Consider the following 14,954-nt stretch of genomic DNA (forward strand, 5'->3'; position numbering starts at 1 on the left):
GCAACCTTCCGCACTTTAGTCGTGTTAGACCGTGGGTGTCAAACTCTGGCCCGCGGGCCAAATGTGGCCCGTCGTATAATTTCATTTGGCCCTTGAGGCAATATCAAATTAACATTAGAGCTGGCCCGCCGGTATTATACAGCGGCAGTGCCGCTGTAACACCGCATTCATCGCTTATACTCATACTTGCCAACCCTCCTGATTTTCCAGGGAGACTTCCGAAGTTCAGTGCCCCTCCCGAAAGTTTCCCAGGGCAACCATTCTCCTGAATTTCTCCCCGGACAACAATATTGGGGTCGTGCCTTAAAGGCACTGCCTTTAGCGTTCTCCACAATCTGTCATTACGTCTGCTTTTCCTCTATACATACAGCATGTCACATAGTATATGCGGCTTGTACACACACACACACAAAAGTGATGTACACACACACACACACAAAAGTGAATGCCATGCATGTTTGATCAACAGCCATACAGGTCACACTGAGAGTGGCTGTATAAACAACTTCAACAGTGTTACAAATATGCGCCACACTGTGAACCCTGACCAGACAAGAATGACAAACACAATTCGGGAGAACAACAGCACCAAAACACAACATGAACACAACAGAACAAATACCCGGAACCCCTTGCAGCACTAACTCTTCCGGGACGCTACAATATCCACCCCCGCTACCACCAAGCCCCGCCACCCCCCAACCCCGACCGCCTTTTGTTATTTTATTGTCAAATTTATTAGCTAGTGGAAAAAGTTAATGTTGATATTTTAACTTCAGAAGGCTGCAAATACAAAAGAGGCATTACATTTTTTTATTTAAATGTTACTTCTGTGATGTTTTTTCGTTGTTTTTTGAAAGTTGATTTCGCACTATTAGGTTGTATAAGCGTTGTTAAAGCAAATCAGTGTAGCCAACTGAGCAATAATTAAAGTTTTATTCATTCACTTTCTCTTGCTACTTCAAGGCTTGAATGTTTGATTCACTCCTTATTGTTATTTTACTTTCAATATTTTACTTTATTGGCCTTTGGAAAAAGTTTATTTTGATATTTACCTCAGAAGGCTGCAAATAGAAAAGAGGCATTCAATTTTTATTTAAATTTTATTTGATATGCCATTGATATTTTTTAATTATTGTTATTATTATCTGAAACTCAATTTTGCATGTCACTGTAAAGTTATATAAGCCTTGCTTGTTCAATATTCAATGCAAAACTTGTTTGGGTCCCTATTAAAATGTTAATTTGTTCAACTTTGGCCCGCGGCTTTGTTCGGTTTAAAATTTTGGCCCACTCTGTATTTGAGTTTGACAACCCTGTGTTAGACTCATCGATCGTGGCGACACTATTTATCATAAGTCAACTTTGACATCTCCCATTTTGACCTTTTCCAAGACTTGAATTAGGGCTGGGCGATATGGCCTTTTGTTAATATCTCGATATTACTAGGCCATGTCATGATACACGATATATATCTCCATATTTTGCCTTAGCCTTGAATGAACACTTGATGCATATAATCACAGCAGTATGATGTCTACTTTAAAAAATTCTTCTTCATACTGCATTAATATATGCTCATTTTAAACTTTCATGCAGAGAGGGAAATCACAACTAAAAGTCTATTTATTAAACAGTTATTAAGCAGTGGCGCAAACATTCATGTCATTTCAAAACAGAAAGTGCAAGATTGTCAGAGACATTTTAAAACAAGCTTTGAGTGCACTTTTGTGCATGATGTCACTAAGATGACATATCAAAACAAAAAGTGCACTTTTTGTACAGAACGCCACTACAACAGTTAACAAATAAAGTGCACTTTTGTGCATGATGTCACACAAGATATTTTAATAAGTGTCAAATAAAAATGAGCTGCATAGTAGATAATCAAATAGTGTATGTCCTGCGCTATGTGGTAGGTTCCTGCGGACGTGATCTCTTTCTGTTATTATTTTTTTCATATGGTGTCGATGTGGAAATAGTTGCTTCGGCATTTTTTTGGTGTGGCACCGGCCTTACATGTTAACAAGCCGAGTTTCAAGCACCCTTTATTCTCTAGCGGGTGACTTTTCAAATGATGATACTTTAGCAGTGCTGCTACTTTTTGTAGCAACGCTTTTGCCGCATGAATGTTGAATATATTCCCCCTTGAAGCAGAACCACCGCCAGACAATGGATCACCTGTCGTTTTTCCTGGTAATTCTTCCTCCATTTCTTACCAGATTCGCACCTTCTTTCTCTCTTATTACCACTCGCACCGGTCCGCTAGCATCACAGCTAACGTTATCATGTCACTACCTCTCTGCTCTGCGGGAGACGTTGCACATGTGACAGTGTGTGACGTATGTAAGAAGGTACGCTTGGTTTAATTCTCTGTGAGAAGGAGAGACAAGAAGGAGTGACAAACTGGTGTAGTGTAATGCCCACAGCCAAAAGCAACTGCGTGAGAACGTATACTCGAATATCACAATATAGTTATTTTCTATATCGCACAGTGACAAACCCGCGATATATCGATATAACGCCCAGCTCTAACTTGAATACAATGTGATGTCTGCACTTGTCAGGCAAGTGTGAATTACGGAATTAGTATTTTATTAATTTAATTATTCACTAAGGAAAGGTATTATTGTGGTACTTAAAAACTTCAAATGTCTTGGATATGCAGTCAAGACATTTCATGACAGCAGAGTACGTGTGTGAGCGCCTTTTTAAAAAGGCTGTGCCTGTTTCCAAGACGTGTGACGTCAGTAATAGCAAGTTCAGAGCAGCATTTTACCTCAGCTGTTGAATCTTTTCACTGGATTATGGTAGCACCAGTTACTAAAGAGATTGTGCCGTATTTTTCGGATTATAAATCGCTCCGGAGTATACGTCGCACCGGCTGAAAATGCATAATAAAGAAGGAAAAAAAAACATATATGTCTCACTGGAGTACAAGTCGCATTTTTGGGGGAAATTTATTTGATAAAATCCAACACCAAGAATAGACATTTGAAAGGCAATTTAAAATAAACAAAGAATAGTGAACAACAGGCTGAATAAGTGTACGTTATATGAGGCATAAATAACCAACTGAGAAGGTGCCTGGTATGTTAACGTAACATATTATGGTAAGTCATTCAAATAACTATAACATATAGAACATGCTATATGTTTACCAAACAATCTGTCACTCCTAATCGATAAATCCCATGAAATCCTCTTCCTCGATATCGCTTCTAAACAACTCTGCCAACTCCAAAGGTATGCGCCGCTTCCTATTGTCCTTTTCTGCTGCATATTTCACTACGTCCAGCTTGTAATCTGCAGTACATGATTTCCTTTTCGGTGCCATTTTTGTTCAGCCCTTCTCAGTTTTTATAAGTTACCGCCAACAATGAAGTGATCCATTTAAATAGCTACGGCAGTAGCATATAGCAGTTAGCATTCCATGACCCACAATGCACTTCTGCCATGACCCTACACTACCGAATTCTTATTGGTTCGACGTGTGTGTGACGATTGCTGACATTTTCTTCGTCTCTTCCGCGAATGAGATAAATAATATTATTTGATATTTTACGGTAATAATAATTTCACACATAAGTCGCTCCTGAGTATAAGTCGCACCCCCGGCCAAACTACGAAAAAAAATTGCGACTTATAGTCCGAAAAATACGGTAAATGTGCTTTAATGGCTGTCTTGTCTCCTTGTCCACAAACGGGGTATTGGTTGGATGGCAAGGTTGTCACTTCAATCATTGATTTATTGTCCATTATTCCCAAGTAGTAGTAGGTGTGTGTGTATGTGGTTGTTTCTTTCATAGTAAAAAGTTACTTCCTATATTGAAGTTGTTTTGCTTCCGACGCTGTCTTGTTGACATATAACCACATCAAAAGTAGCGTGCCACGTTACATCAAACCCATCAATAACGGCGTTGTAACATACATACAACTAAATATATTGCTCGTTACTAGTAAAAGTAATGGCATTAGGGCCGGTATAATGTAATGCTGTTTGTGAACTCCTAACCGTTAATTAAAATATGAAATTAAAAAATACTGGACAAATCTCTCAATTTGTTCTGTGTTGCATAAAAACAGCTAAAATGTAACTCTGAAAGTTTTAGTGGTAGCCACGTAATCAAATATCTGAATAATCGATGGTAAAAATGACCCTAATTTACTTCATTGCACTTGCATATTAGGTATTACACGCACATCAGTATTACCTAATGGCAGCTTTAGGTGAAACCGTCTTTTGTTTTTTTTGTCTGTTTATAGCGGTAAAATTCAAGCAACAAAGCTGCCAGTTTTTTGTTTTTTTTACCGTAAAATCTTGTTGTTTTAATGTTTTTTTTCTCCGGTTTTTAATGTTTTAATGTCTTACTGTATATGGAAAAAACTGAGTCGGCAGAATTTAACCATCAAATCTATTGTCAATTTTACAGTCTACAATTTGATTGATAAATTGTTTTTAAATCATAAGTCAAGCAGATATTTAAGTAAAGTATTTATTTTTATTTTAACAACAAATATTTTTTGAATACTTGATAATATATTTAGATTTGGATATTATTGATTTTTAAAACATATGCCATTGCATGCAGTACATGGTTTGTAATATATTATTTCCATATTATTTCCAAGCTTTCGCTGACCCCATAAAATAATGTGGCGGCCCAGATTCAGCCCCTGGTCCTGGAGTTTGACACGTGTGAAACTAAGTAGGTTACATAGAATTATTGAATACGATTAAAACCAAGAGGAAGCTTACTAATGAATTGTTAATATTTAAATAGGCCCCCTGCAGTGAAAAAGTTGAGTCCAGAGGTCAAAAATGTTAAGAGCCCCTATTTTGAACGACTTAGTAACTTATGCCAGCTGTTGATGTTGTTATATTTTGTAGCTATAAAACAAGGAGAATGACGGAGCTGCATGCTATTAATTTTTCAGCGTTTATGCTCCATCCTTTCTCTCTGCCCCATCAGTTACTGTTATTGTGTAAGTCATTTGTTTGAGTTGTTGCAAACAACTCTTTTCACATCTAAATGCACACCTGTTAGATTGGATGTCAGAGTAGGTAACACTCTGCTCATGTGTCCTCCCGGCCCACAATTGTTCATTCTCATAAATGATCGTATTTTTTGGACTATAAGTCGCAGTTTTTTTTATAGTTTGACCGGGGGTGCGACTTATACTCAGGATCGACTTATGTGTGAAATTATTAACATATTACCGTAAAATATCAAATAATATTATTTAGCTCATTCATGTAAGAGACTAGAAGTATAAGATTTCATGGGATTTAGCAATTAGGAGTGACAGATTGTTTGGTAAACGTATAGCATGTTCTATATGTTATAGTTATTTGAAGGACTCTTACCATAATATGTTACGTTAACATACCAGGCACCTTCTCAGTTGGTTATTTATGCCTCATATAACGTACACTTATTCAGCCTATTGTTCATTATTCTTTATTTATTTTAAATTGCCTTTCAAATGTCTATTCTTGGTGTTGGGTTTTATCAAATACATTTCCCCCAAAACTGCGACTTATAATCCAGTGCGACTTATACTCCAGTGCGACTTATACTCAGAAAAACACGGTAATGCATGTGGTAATCGAGTAGTAAAAACTTGGGATGATGTTTGTTAAGAAATTATCGATTTCGATGCTACTATCGAATACTCTTATCAAACCGATTCCTTATCAATTCTCTTATCGAATCCAGATAGGTTGTTGTATATGGAAAAAAACACACAATACTTGGTTTGACAAAAACTCACTTCTGGCAGCCTTCACTTATATTTTTAACAAAAAAATAGAATAAATAAATATTGACTGTTAGCGCCCCTTTAATTGGGCCAGCTAAGAAAAATACATGCAGGAAAAATCCTGCATTCATTTGTATTATTTATTAGACAGACCTGCAAACTCTGGAGTGGTGTAGGCTACAAGATACCGCTAACGTTATCATACACATACATAAAGGCTAACGTTACCGTTAGCCACTAACTATGCTTAGGTAACTGTTAGAATAATTGTTTCTAAATTATCACAAAAAACTTTGTATTACATTGTGTTCCTGACAAGAAGACAAAAGGCTGTCTTTGAAATCAACCAAGAAGAAGGCTCTTAAAATCCACTGAGACTTCAAAGCGGACAAATGGCAGGATCTGCCCAACTTCCAGAGGAACTCTTTTTGAAGTATTTTACGAACTCTTTTTGAACTATTTTATGGAACTCTCTTTTTTTTTAAACTATTTTATAGGGCTCTCTCTGAACTATTTTATGAAACTCTTATTTGAACTATTTGACGAACTCTCTTCGAACTGTTCGGTAACTGAAGGCAACGCTGTTTACGACCCACTTACCTCAGGAAGCAGCTGGGGGCAGGGGTGGGGAGATAGTCAAAGAAGGAGTACAATCTTTTGGCAGAGCGTGGTGAAAGACTGTACAGAGAGTACAGTGGCCGTGTATCCTCAAGATTGAGTCCAAATTTAATTCTGTCTCTGTTTGATTCCTTGCTTTTTGTCTTGTTTAATAGATGTCATCAGTGTTTGAACCTGACAGTAATGTTAGTCTAGCTAACATTGTACGTGTCTCCTCAAGATTGAGTCCAAATTTAATTCTGTCTCTGTTTGATTCCTTGCTTTTTGTCTTGTTTAATAGATGTCATCAGTGTTTGAACCTGACAGTAACGTTGGTCTAGCTAACATTACTGCAGTCCTGGTTGACATATTTTACCCTAAAGGCTACACGTGAGCAGATACGGAAATGAACCGGCAACAGTTAACATTAGTTACTCATCGGCACTACCACTGGGACTGCAGGTTGAAGCAGAGGAAGAGGGGCGTGCTTCGTCATCTCTGCCGCTGCTTCTCCACGACACCTTTGGCCTGAACATGTTTCCACATGTTTGATGTACTGTTGTACCCCTTACAGGAAAGCGAAGCCTGTCAATAATTGCAGATAATCGTTTCATCGTCATATTTCTTAGTAAAGCGAAACCATGCTTTGGAGCGTTTTTTTTCCCGTCCGTTGTTGTTGCTGCTTCTGTATCTGCCGCCGAATGATTGAGCTACGTCATTTCCTGTGACCTGTGACACTGGATTTGTTCCCAGGGATTCGAATAAAGAACCAAATATTTTTCTTTAAAATAGTGGCTTCGATAACGGGAACCGTTTCTCAAAAAGTGGTTCGAATCCAACAATCGGGAGAACCGGTTTTCGAACATCATCCCTATCCAAAACCTTCTTTTCCTACCTCTCACAGGACGAGAAGGAGCAGCTCATAGAGTATCGCAGCACGGTGGCCAGCCTGGTGGGCCGGGCCAAGACGGTGGTGCAGCTCAGGCCTCGCGGTGCAGAGAGCCCCTTGGCGGGGGCCACGCCCATCAGGGCCGTGTGCGACTACAAACAAATAGAGGTAAGGCACGGACTCCATGAGACACAATGTGCGGTTAAAGTGCAAAGGGAGGGGGAAAAAAGGAGCATTTTTCCAACCAGCTTGCGCCTGCACAATGTTACTTCACCCCCGTCCCCCACCCACCCCAGATTGACTCCTTGTACGCCCTTCCCACTGTCACTCTGCCGGCTTAAAAATAGCATGAAAATGTCTGATGACAAACATTACACATTTTAATACATGTATAAAAAGTAAAGTTGAAGTACCAATAATTGTCTCACACACACACTAAGTGTGGTGAAATGTGTCCTCTGCATTTGACCCATCTCCTTGTTCACCCCCTGGGAGGTGAGGGGAGCAGTGAGCAGCAGTGGTGGCCACGCCCGGGATTCATGTTTGGTTGTTTAACCCCCAATTCCAACCCTTGATGCCGAGTGCCAAGCAGGGAGGTAATGGGTCCCATTTTTATAGTCTTTGGTATGACTCAGCTGGGGTTTGAACTCAGGGCGGTCTCTTAACCACGAGGCCACTGAGTAGGTGGCCTAGTAGAATAGAGGTGTGTGCAAAAAGCACCAGGTGGCGCTATAATCCCTCAAGGCTGCATACTAACAAATTGAAAGGAGCGCAGCACTTTTTTGCATCAAAGATGCTAAAAGCAGTCCAATGTAGGTCAATATCTGCTACGGGATCTGAACAAACATATCGTTGTATTGTAGCTGACAAAACAAATTAGTTTAGTGAAGTGAAGTGAATTATATTTATATAGCGCTTTTCTCTAGTGACTCAAAGCACTTTTACATCGTAAAACCCAATATCTGAGTTACATTTAAACCAGCGTGGGTGGCACTGGGAGCAGGTGGGTAAAGTGTCTTGCCCAAGGACACAACGGCAGTGAATAGGATGGCGGAAGCAGGGATCGAACCTGGAACCCTCAAGTTGCTGGCACAGCCACTTAACCAACCGAGTTATACCTCCCCAGTTTGCTATCTAATAGTTTATATCAGTGGTCCCCAACCACTGGTCCATGATGCATTTGCTACCGGGCTCCACAGAAACATTAATTAATTTATAAACTACCACATTTTCTCAGACTTAACTTTGGCCTGTCGCACTAAACCAGGGGTCGGCAACCCAAAATGTTGAAAGAACCATATTGGACCAAAAATACAAAAACAAATCCGTCTGCAGCCGCAAAACATTAAGAGCCATGTTACATACAGATAGTGTGTCATGAGATATAAATTGTATGATGCGGACTTAAAGGAACTAAATGAGCTCAAATATAGCTACAAATGAGGCAGTATGTACATATAGCTAGCCTAAATAGCATGTTAGCATCCATTAGGTTGCAGTCATGCAGTGACCATATAGCTGATTAGCACTCCACACAAGTCAATAACATCAACAAAACTCACCTTTGTGCATTCATGCACAACGTTAAAAGTTTGGTGGACTAAATGAGACGTGGCATAAAACACGTCCTAGAAAGTTGTACATGTAAACAAATTACGGTGAGTTCAAGGACCGCCAAAATTAGTAGGACAAAAAGGCGCTCGCCAAATACTCGAATCAGTGAAGCATGTTTAATACAAACTGTGTGCTTTATAGCAATTAGGGAGGTTTGTGTCATGTTTGTCCTCCTACAGAAACCAAATTAAAACAAAAAATATATTTTTTTCCCCTCATCATTTCCATTTTTCATATATTTTTGAAAAAGCTCCAGAGAGCCACTAGGGCGGCGCTAAAGAGCCGCATGCGGCTCGCCGACCTTTGCACTAAACACACCAATAAGCCTGTTAATAGATGTATATTACAACTCCATTGTAGTTGTAATGGGACAATGCACATCAATGGATATATAACTTTTTAATGTGCCAGTTTGTGGGCAAAGGCTAATTTACATGTGGAAAGTGGGTCTGTGAAAATAATGAATAGATTAAACCGGTCCCTGGTGGATAAAAGGTTGGGGAACACTGGTTTACATCACGCAGTGGTGGCTGCTGGTCTTTCGAGTAGGGGAAGCTCGTTTTTCATCGATTCCCCGAACACCAGTACAGTCTGCAATAACAGATAAAGGATATAAAAGATGGTAGATTTTACTAAGACAACATCACATAGCGCAGTTGTTCTCAAATGGGGGTACGTGTACCCCTGGGGTACTTGAAGGTATGCCAAGGGGTACGTCAGATTTTTTTTAAATATTCTAAAAATAGCAAAAATTCAAAAATCCTTTATAAATAGATTTATTGAATAATACTTAAACAAAATATGAATGTAAGTTCATAAACTGTGAAAAAAAATGCAACAATGCAATATTCAGTGTTGACAGCTAGATTTTTTGTGGACATGTTCAGTAAATATTGATGTTAAAGATTTCTTTTTTTGTGAAGAAATGTTCAGAATTAAGTTGATGAATCCAGATGGATCTCTATTACAATCCCCAAAGAGGGCACTTTAAGTTGATGATTACTTCTTATTTAGAATTGAATCACTTGTTTATTTTTCAACAAGTTTTTAGGTATTTTCATATCTTTTTTTTCCAAATAGTTCAAGAAAGACCACTACAAATGAGCCATATTTGGCACTGTTATACAATTTAATAAATCAGAAACTGATGTAAAAGTGATTTTCAAACAAAAATGTTTTGCTCTCATTTGGGGGTACTAGTATCGAACCAGGAACCCTCAGATTGCTGGCACGGCCACTCTCCCAACCCGCGCCACGCCGTCCCCTGTAAAAGAAATACCTCTTACCATTAATGCGACTGAACAGGTGCGGCAGAAAACGGACGGATGGACTAAAATGCATGAAAATGTTTTATATTTTGAACGTTATTTTTAAATCTGAATTATTCATTATCTTGTTTAAGCAATGTTAGCAAAGATTTATCTGAGAGCCAGATACAGTCGTCAAAAGAGCCACATCTGACTCGCGAGCCATAGGTTCCCTACCCCTCTTTTAGGGGAAGCTGAGCTTCACCACTGATCTCATTAGTAATATAAAAATACCAAAAATATGAATTTTGTTTACATTTTCCAAAAAAGTCAGTTCTAGGTGAGCTGAAACGGAGGCAGCATGCAAAGGACTCAGCATCTTGTCCCCTTGTCATCACCTATGTGTTGCGTAACGTCATGAATCTGCACATGAGCACAAGTCAATATGTTTTCTTCTTTCTCTCCATGCCCTCACCTTTCTTTCACCTCCTCCCCTCCTCGTCCTCGCTGTGGTCTGTGCGCCGGGCCGCCAAGACAAACGTTCAGGTAGAGCAGCCTCTGTCTTCTTGCACCGCTCACACTACCTGTGCTTCCCGTGCTCGTTAGCGCACTAAACCCAACGTTTGATTTGATTGTTCGGCGAGGCTTCCGGCGCTGCGTTGTCTTTGTGCTCAGCTGCAAACCACACCGGAGATTTTTGTACGAGTGACGCAGCTTGTTCAAGTGTGCCATCTCTATAACGATTACACGCCATCCATCGACGTTTGTTTTGTGTTGCCTCTTTTAAGTTGCATGTTTTGTGTTTTTCTTTGGCTGACTTCAGCACATTTCCATTGATTTGAATCATCTGGATGAGCAATAACCTCCATTTTGTTTCCCCCATTCTCACTCCTCGCCCCCCTCCTCCATCCTCGCTGCCTGCTCTTCCCCCCCACTGCTGCGTGACCTTTTCAGATCACAATAGGCCTGGGGGACGAGTGTGTGCTGGAGGACAACTCTCAGCGGACCAAGTGGAAGGTCATCAGTCCCACAGGCAACGAGGCCATGGTGCCCTCGGTGTGCTTCACCGTGCCCCCTCCCAACCAGGAGGCCATGGACACCGCCAGCAGGTGAGACGATGGGCGATGCGGCCTAAAATCTATACTGTGATATAACCTGTGATAACCAACAATACAGTTGTGATCAAAATTATTCAACCCCCACACAATTTTGGTGTTTTAGCAAGTTGGACATTTATTCCGTATTTTGTTTATAGTCATATCAAATAAAGATGTGTCAAATAAACAAATGCAACTTCAATTGTAACACTGTATTTTACAAAATACCAAAAAAGGACATTTTTCTTAATATCTCATTGACAAAATTATTCAACCCCTTGAAGATCATAACTCTTAAGAAAATAATTTGAATAAGGTCTTTTCAATCAGGTGTTGAAAACACCTGTAGATGTGATTAGAACCATAACGAGCAACAAACTGTTTGAAAAAGACTGTGACGCTCAGCTTCTTGTAGATGGTCAATGGTGTATTTGCAACATGGTGAAGTCCAGGGAGTGGTCAAAGAAGTCAAGAGAGGAGGTAATTTCTCTTCATAAGAAAGGATATGGATATAAGAAAATAGCAAAGACATTACACATTCCAAGAGACACAGTTGGGAGCATAATTCGCAAGTTTAAAGCTAAAGGCACAGTGGAAACACTACCTGGGCGTGGTAGAAAGAGGATGCTGTGTGCGTACAGTGGTGAAAAACCCCCGGGTAACAGCTGAGGAACTAAAACAGGACATTGCAGAGGGGGGAACGCAGGTTTCGTCCCAGACAATAAGGCGCGCTCTACGAGATGAAGGCCTCCATGCCAGAACTCCCAGGCGAACCCTACTTCTGACTACCAGGCACAAGAAAAACAGACTCCAGTATGCCAAAAATCATCTGGACGAACCCCAAAGGTTTTGGGAAACTGTTCTATGGAGTGATGAGACAAAACTGGAACTCTTTGGGCCTTTGAATCAACGTTATGTCTGGAGGACAAAAAATGAAGCTTACAAAGAGAAGAACACCTTGCCTACTGTTAAGCATGGTGGGGGGTCAATCATGCTCTGGGGCTGTTTCTCTGCCTCAGGTACCAGGAATCTCCATCGCGTTCAAGGCATTATGAATTCTATTTCTTACCAGGTTATATTAGCTGCAAATGTCATGAAGTCAGTGACGAAGCTGAGGCTTGGGAGACGTTGGACCTTCCAACAGGACAAGGATCCCAAGCATACCTCCAAATCAACATCAGAGTGGTTGCAGAAGAAGGGCTGGAAGACTCTGGAGTGGCCTTCACAGTCGCCAGACCTAAATCCTATAGAAAAGCTGTGGTGGGACTTGAAGAAGGCAGTTGCAGCACGCAAGCCCAAGAATATGAATGAACGGGAGGCCTTTGCCCAAGAGGAATGGGCTAAAATACCTGTAGATCGTTGCAAGAAGCTTGTGTCCGGTTATGTATCACATTTGAAGGATGTCATTACTGCCAAAGGGTGTTCTACTAAGTACTAAAGATGCATCTAACTAGGGGGTTGAATCATTTTGTCAATGAGATATTAAGAAAAATGTCCTTTTTTGGTATTTTGTAAAATACAGTGTTACAATTTAAGTTGCTTTTGCCTATTTGACACATCTTTACTTGATATGACTATAAACAAAATACGGACTAAATGTCCAACTTGCTAAAACGCCTAAATTGTGTGGGGTTTGAATAATTTTGATCACAACTGTATATTATTTGGTCCAACTACTCCAGCTTCCTCCCGCATACAAAAACATGCACCTGGGGATAGGTTGATTGGCAACACTATAAATTTTCCCTAGTGTGTGAATGTTGTGTCTATTTGTGTTGACCCTGTCCAGGGTGTACGGCGCCTTCCGCCTGAATGCAGCTAAGATAGGCTCCAGCAACCCCAAAAAAGTGACAAGGGACAATAAAAATGGAGTATAAAAAAATTTGGTGTGAAAATATTCGGTGTTTAAAGATTCAGTGTTTAAAATTTCAGTGTATACAAATGTTGGTGTTAAAATATTCAGTGCGATCAAATATGTTGTCTTTGTAGCACAGGGTTCGGGAACCTTTTTGACTGAGAGAGCCATGAAAGCCAGATATTTCAAAATGTATTTCCGTGAGAGCCATGTCATATTTTTTAACACTGAACACAACTAATTGCGTGCATTTTTAAGTAAGACCAACATTTTTAGAGTATAATAAGTCTTTTATTCTTTTTAATAACATTGTTATTCTAAAGCTAACCAATAATAAATATAATACTTCTTACCATTAATGCGACTTCTTGAACAAGTGCGATAGAAAATGGATGGTTAGATTAAAATGCATGAGAATGTTTTATAATTTGAATGTTATTTTTAACACTGTGATTACCAGCGGAATTATTTATCACTTATCGTGTTAAGCAATGTCACCTAAGATTTATCTGAGAGCCAGATGCAGTCATCAAAAGAGCCAAATCTGGCTCGAGAGCCATAGGTTTCCTACCCCTGTTGTAGCATATTCAACTGAATATGGGTTGAAAAGGATTTGCAAATCATTGTATTCCGTTTATATTTACATCTAACACAATTTTCCTACTCATATGGAAAGGGGGTTTGTAATTTGCCCAGGTCTGGTATACAGTCTATGGGGTAGGGAACCTATGGCTCTAGAGCCAGATGTGGCTCTTTTGCTGACTGCATCTGGCTCTCAGATAAATCTTAGCTGACATTGCTTAACACGATAATTATGAATAATTCCGCTGGAATTCACAGTGCTAAAAATAACGCTCAAAATATAAAACATTCTCATGCATTTAAATCCATCCATCCGTTTCCCACCGCACCTGTTCAAGAAGTCGCATCAATGGTAAGAAGTATTTTATGTCATGATGGGGGGGGGGTCGCAGCTTGCTGCGGGGTCGTTCTCCCAGGAAGGCAGACGGACTACTCGGGACATGGCATTTAGGTAAAAACATGACTTAATTTAAACTAAAAAAATCGCTCACAGCAGAGGCATAACTTGGGCTAAGGAAGAAAGCTAACGCATAAACAGTCTATGAACATAAATTAAACAAAACTTACTTGGCATGGCATGAAGCACGAAACTATGGCAAGGCGGTTTAGCTCGGTTGGTAGAGTGGCCGTGCCAGCAACTTGAGGGTTGCAGGTTCGATTCCCGCTTCTGCCACTATGTAAAGCGCTTTGAGTCACTAGAGAAAAAGCGCTATATAAATATAATTCACAATGAAACAAGTCAGCACAGAGCAAGAAAAGATCACATTGACGCCAGGGCGACAGACTGGCAAAGACAAGCTTAAATACTGCCTCTGATTAGTGCTCAGGAAGCAGGTGAGCGGGCATTTTGTCCACCAGAGACAGGTGGACAAAATGAGTAACCAAGGAAACCAGACAAGGGAGTGGAAAAAAACAGGAACTTAAAGAGTCCAAAAGACAAACAGCACATGGCCAAACAAAAACATAATCAACAGACATGACATTTGATTTATGATTGATTAGCTTCAGAATAACAATGTTATTAAAAAGAATAAGAGACTTATTACACTCAAAAAATGTTGGTCTTATTTAAAAATGCACACATTTAGTTGTATTCAGTGTTACAAAATATGATATGGCTCTCACGAAAATACATTTTGAAATATTTGGCTTTCATGGCTCTCTCTGCCAAAAAGGTTCCAGACCCCTGGTCTATATTGTGCAACCTTAATTGTTTTCAGTGCTTGTCTTGCAGCAATTAGGCAATATTATTATGATGATTCCCTCGTAAAAATGATCATCCATAGAATAACTATTAGGTGAAAAGGATA

General features: G+C 39.7%; 1 protein-coding gene across 24 annotated transcripts in view; it reads left to right on the forward strand.

The window, feature by feature from the left end:
• The window catches only part of macf1a (microtubule actin crosslinking factor 1a), a 441,796-nt gene that overhangs the window by 235,212 nt on the left and 191,630 nt on the right, over positions 1 to 14,954 (forward strand). For all 24 annotated transcript variants that reach the window (XM_061897243.1, XM_061897250.1, XM_061897255.1 and 21 more), the window contains 2 exons: positions 7,265 to 7,417; positions 11,065 to 11,219. In XM_061897243.1, the coding sequence (XP_061753227.1) occupies positions 7,265 to 7,417; positions 11,065 to 11,219 (308 nt within the window). The remainder of the gene's footprint in view (positions 1 to 7,264; positions 7,418 to 11,064; positions 11,220 to 14,954) is intronic.

Source organism: Nerophis ophidion, linkage group LG04 (assembly GCF_033978795.1).
Source record: "Nerophis ophidion isolate RoL-2023_Sa linkage group LG04, RoL_Noph_v1.0, whole genome shotgun sequence".
NCBI lineage: Eukaryota > Metazoa > Chordata > Actinopteri > Syngnathiformes > Syngnathidae > Nerophis > Nerophis ophidion.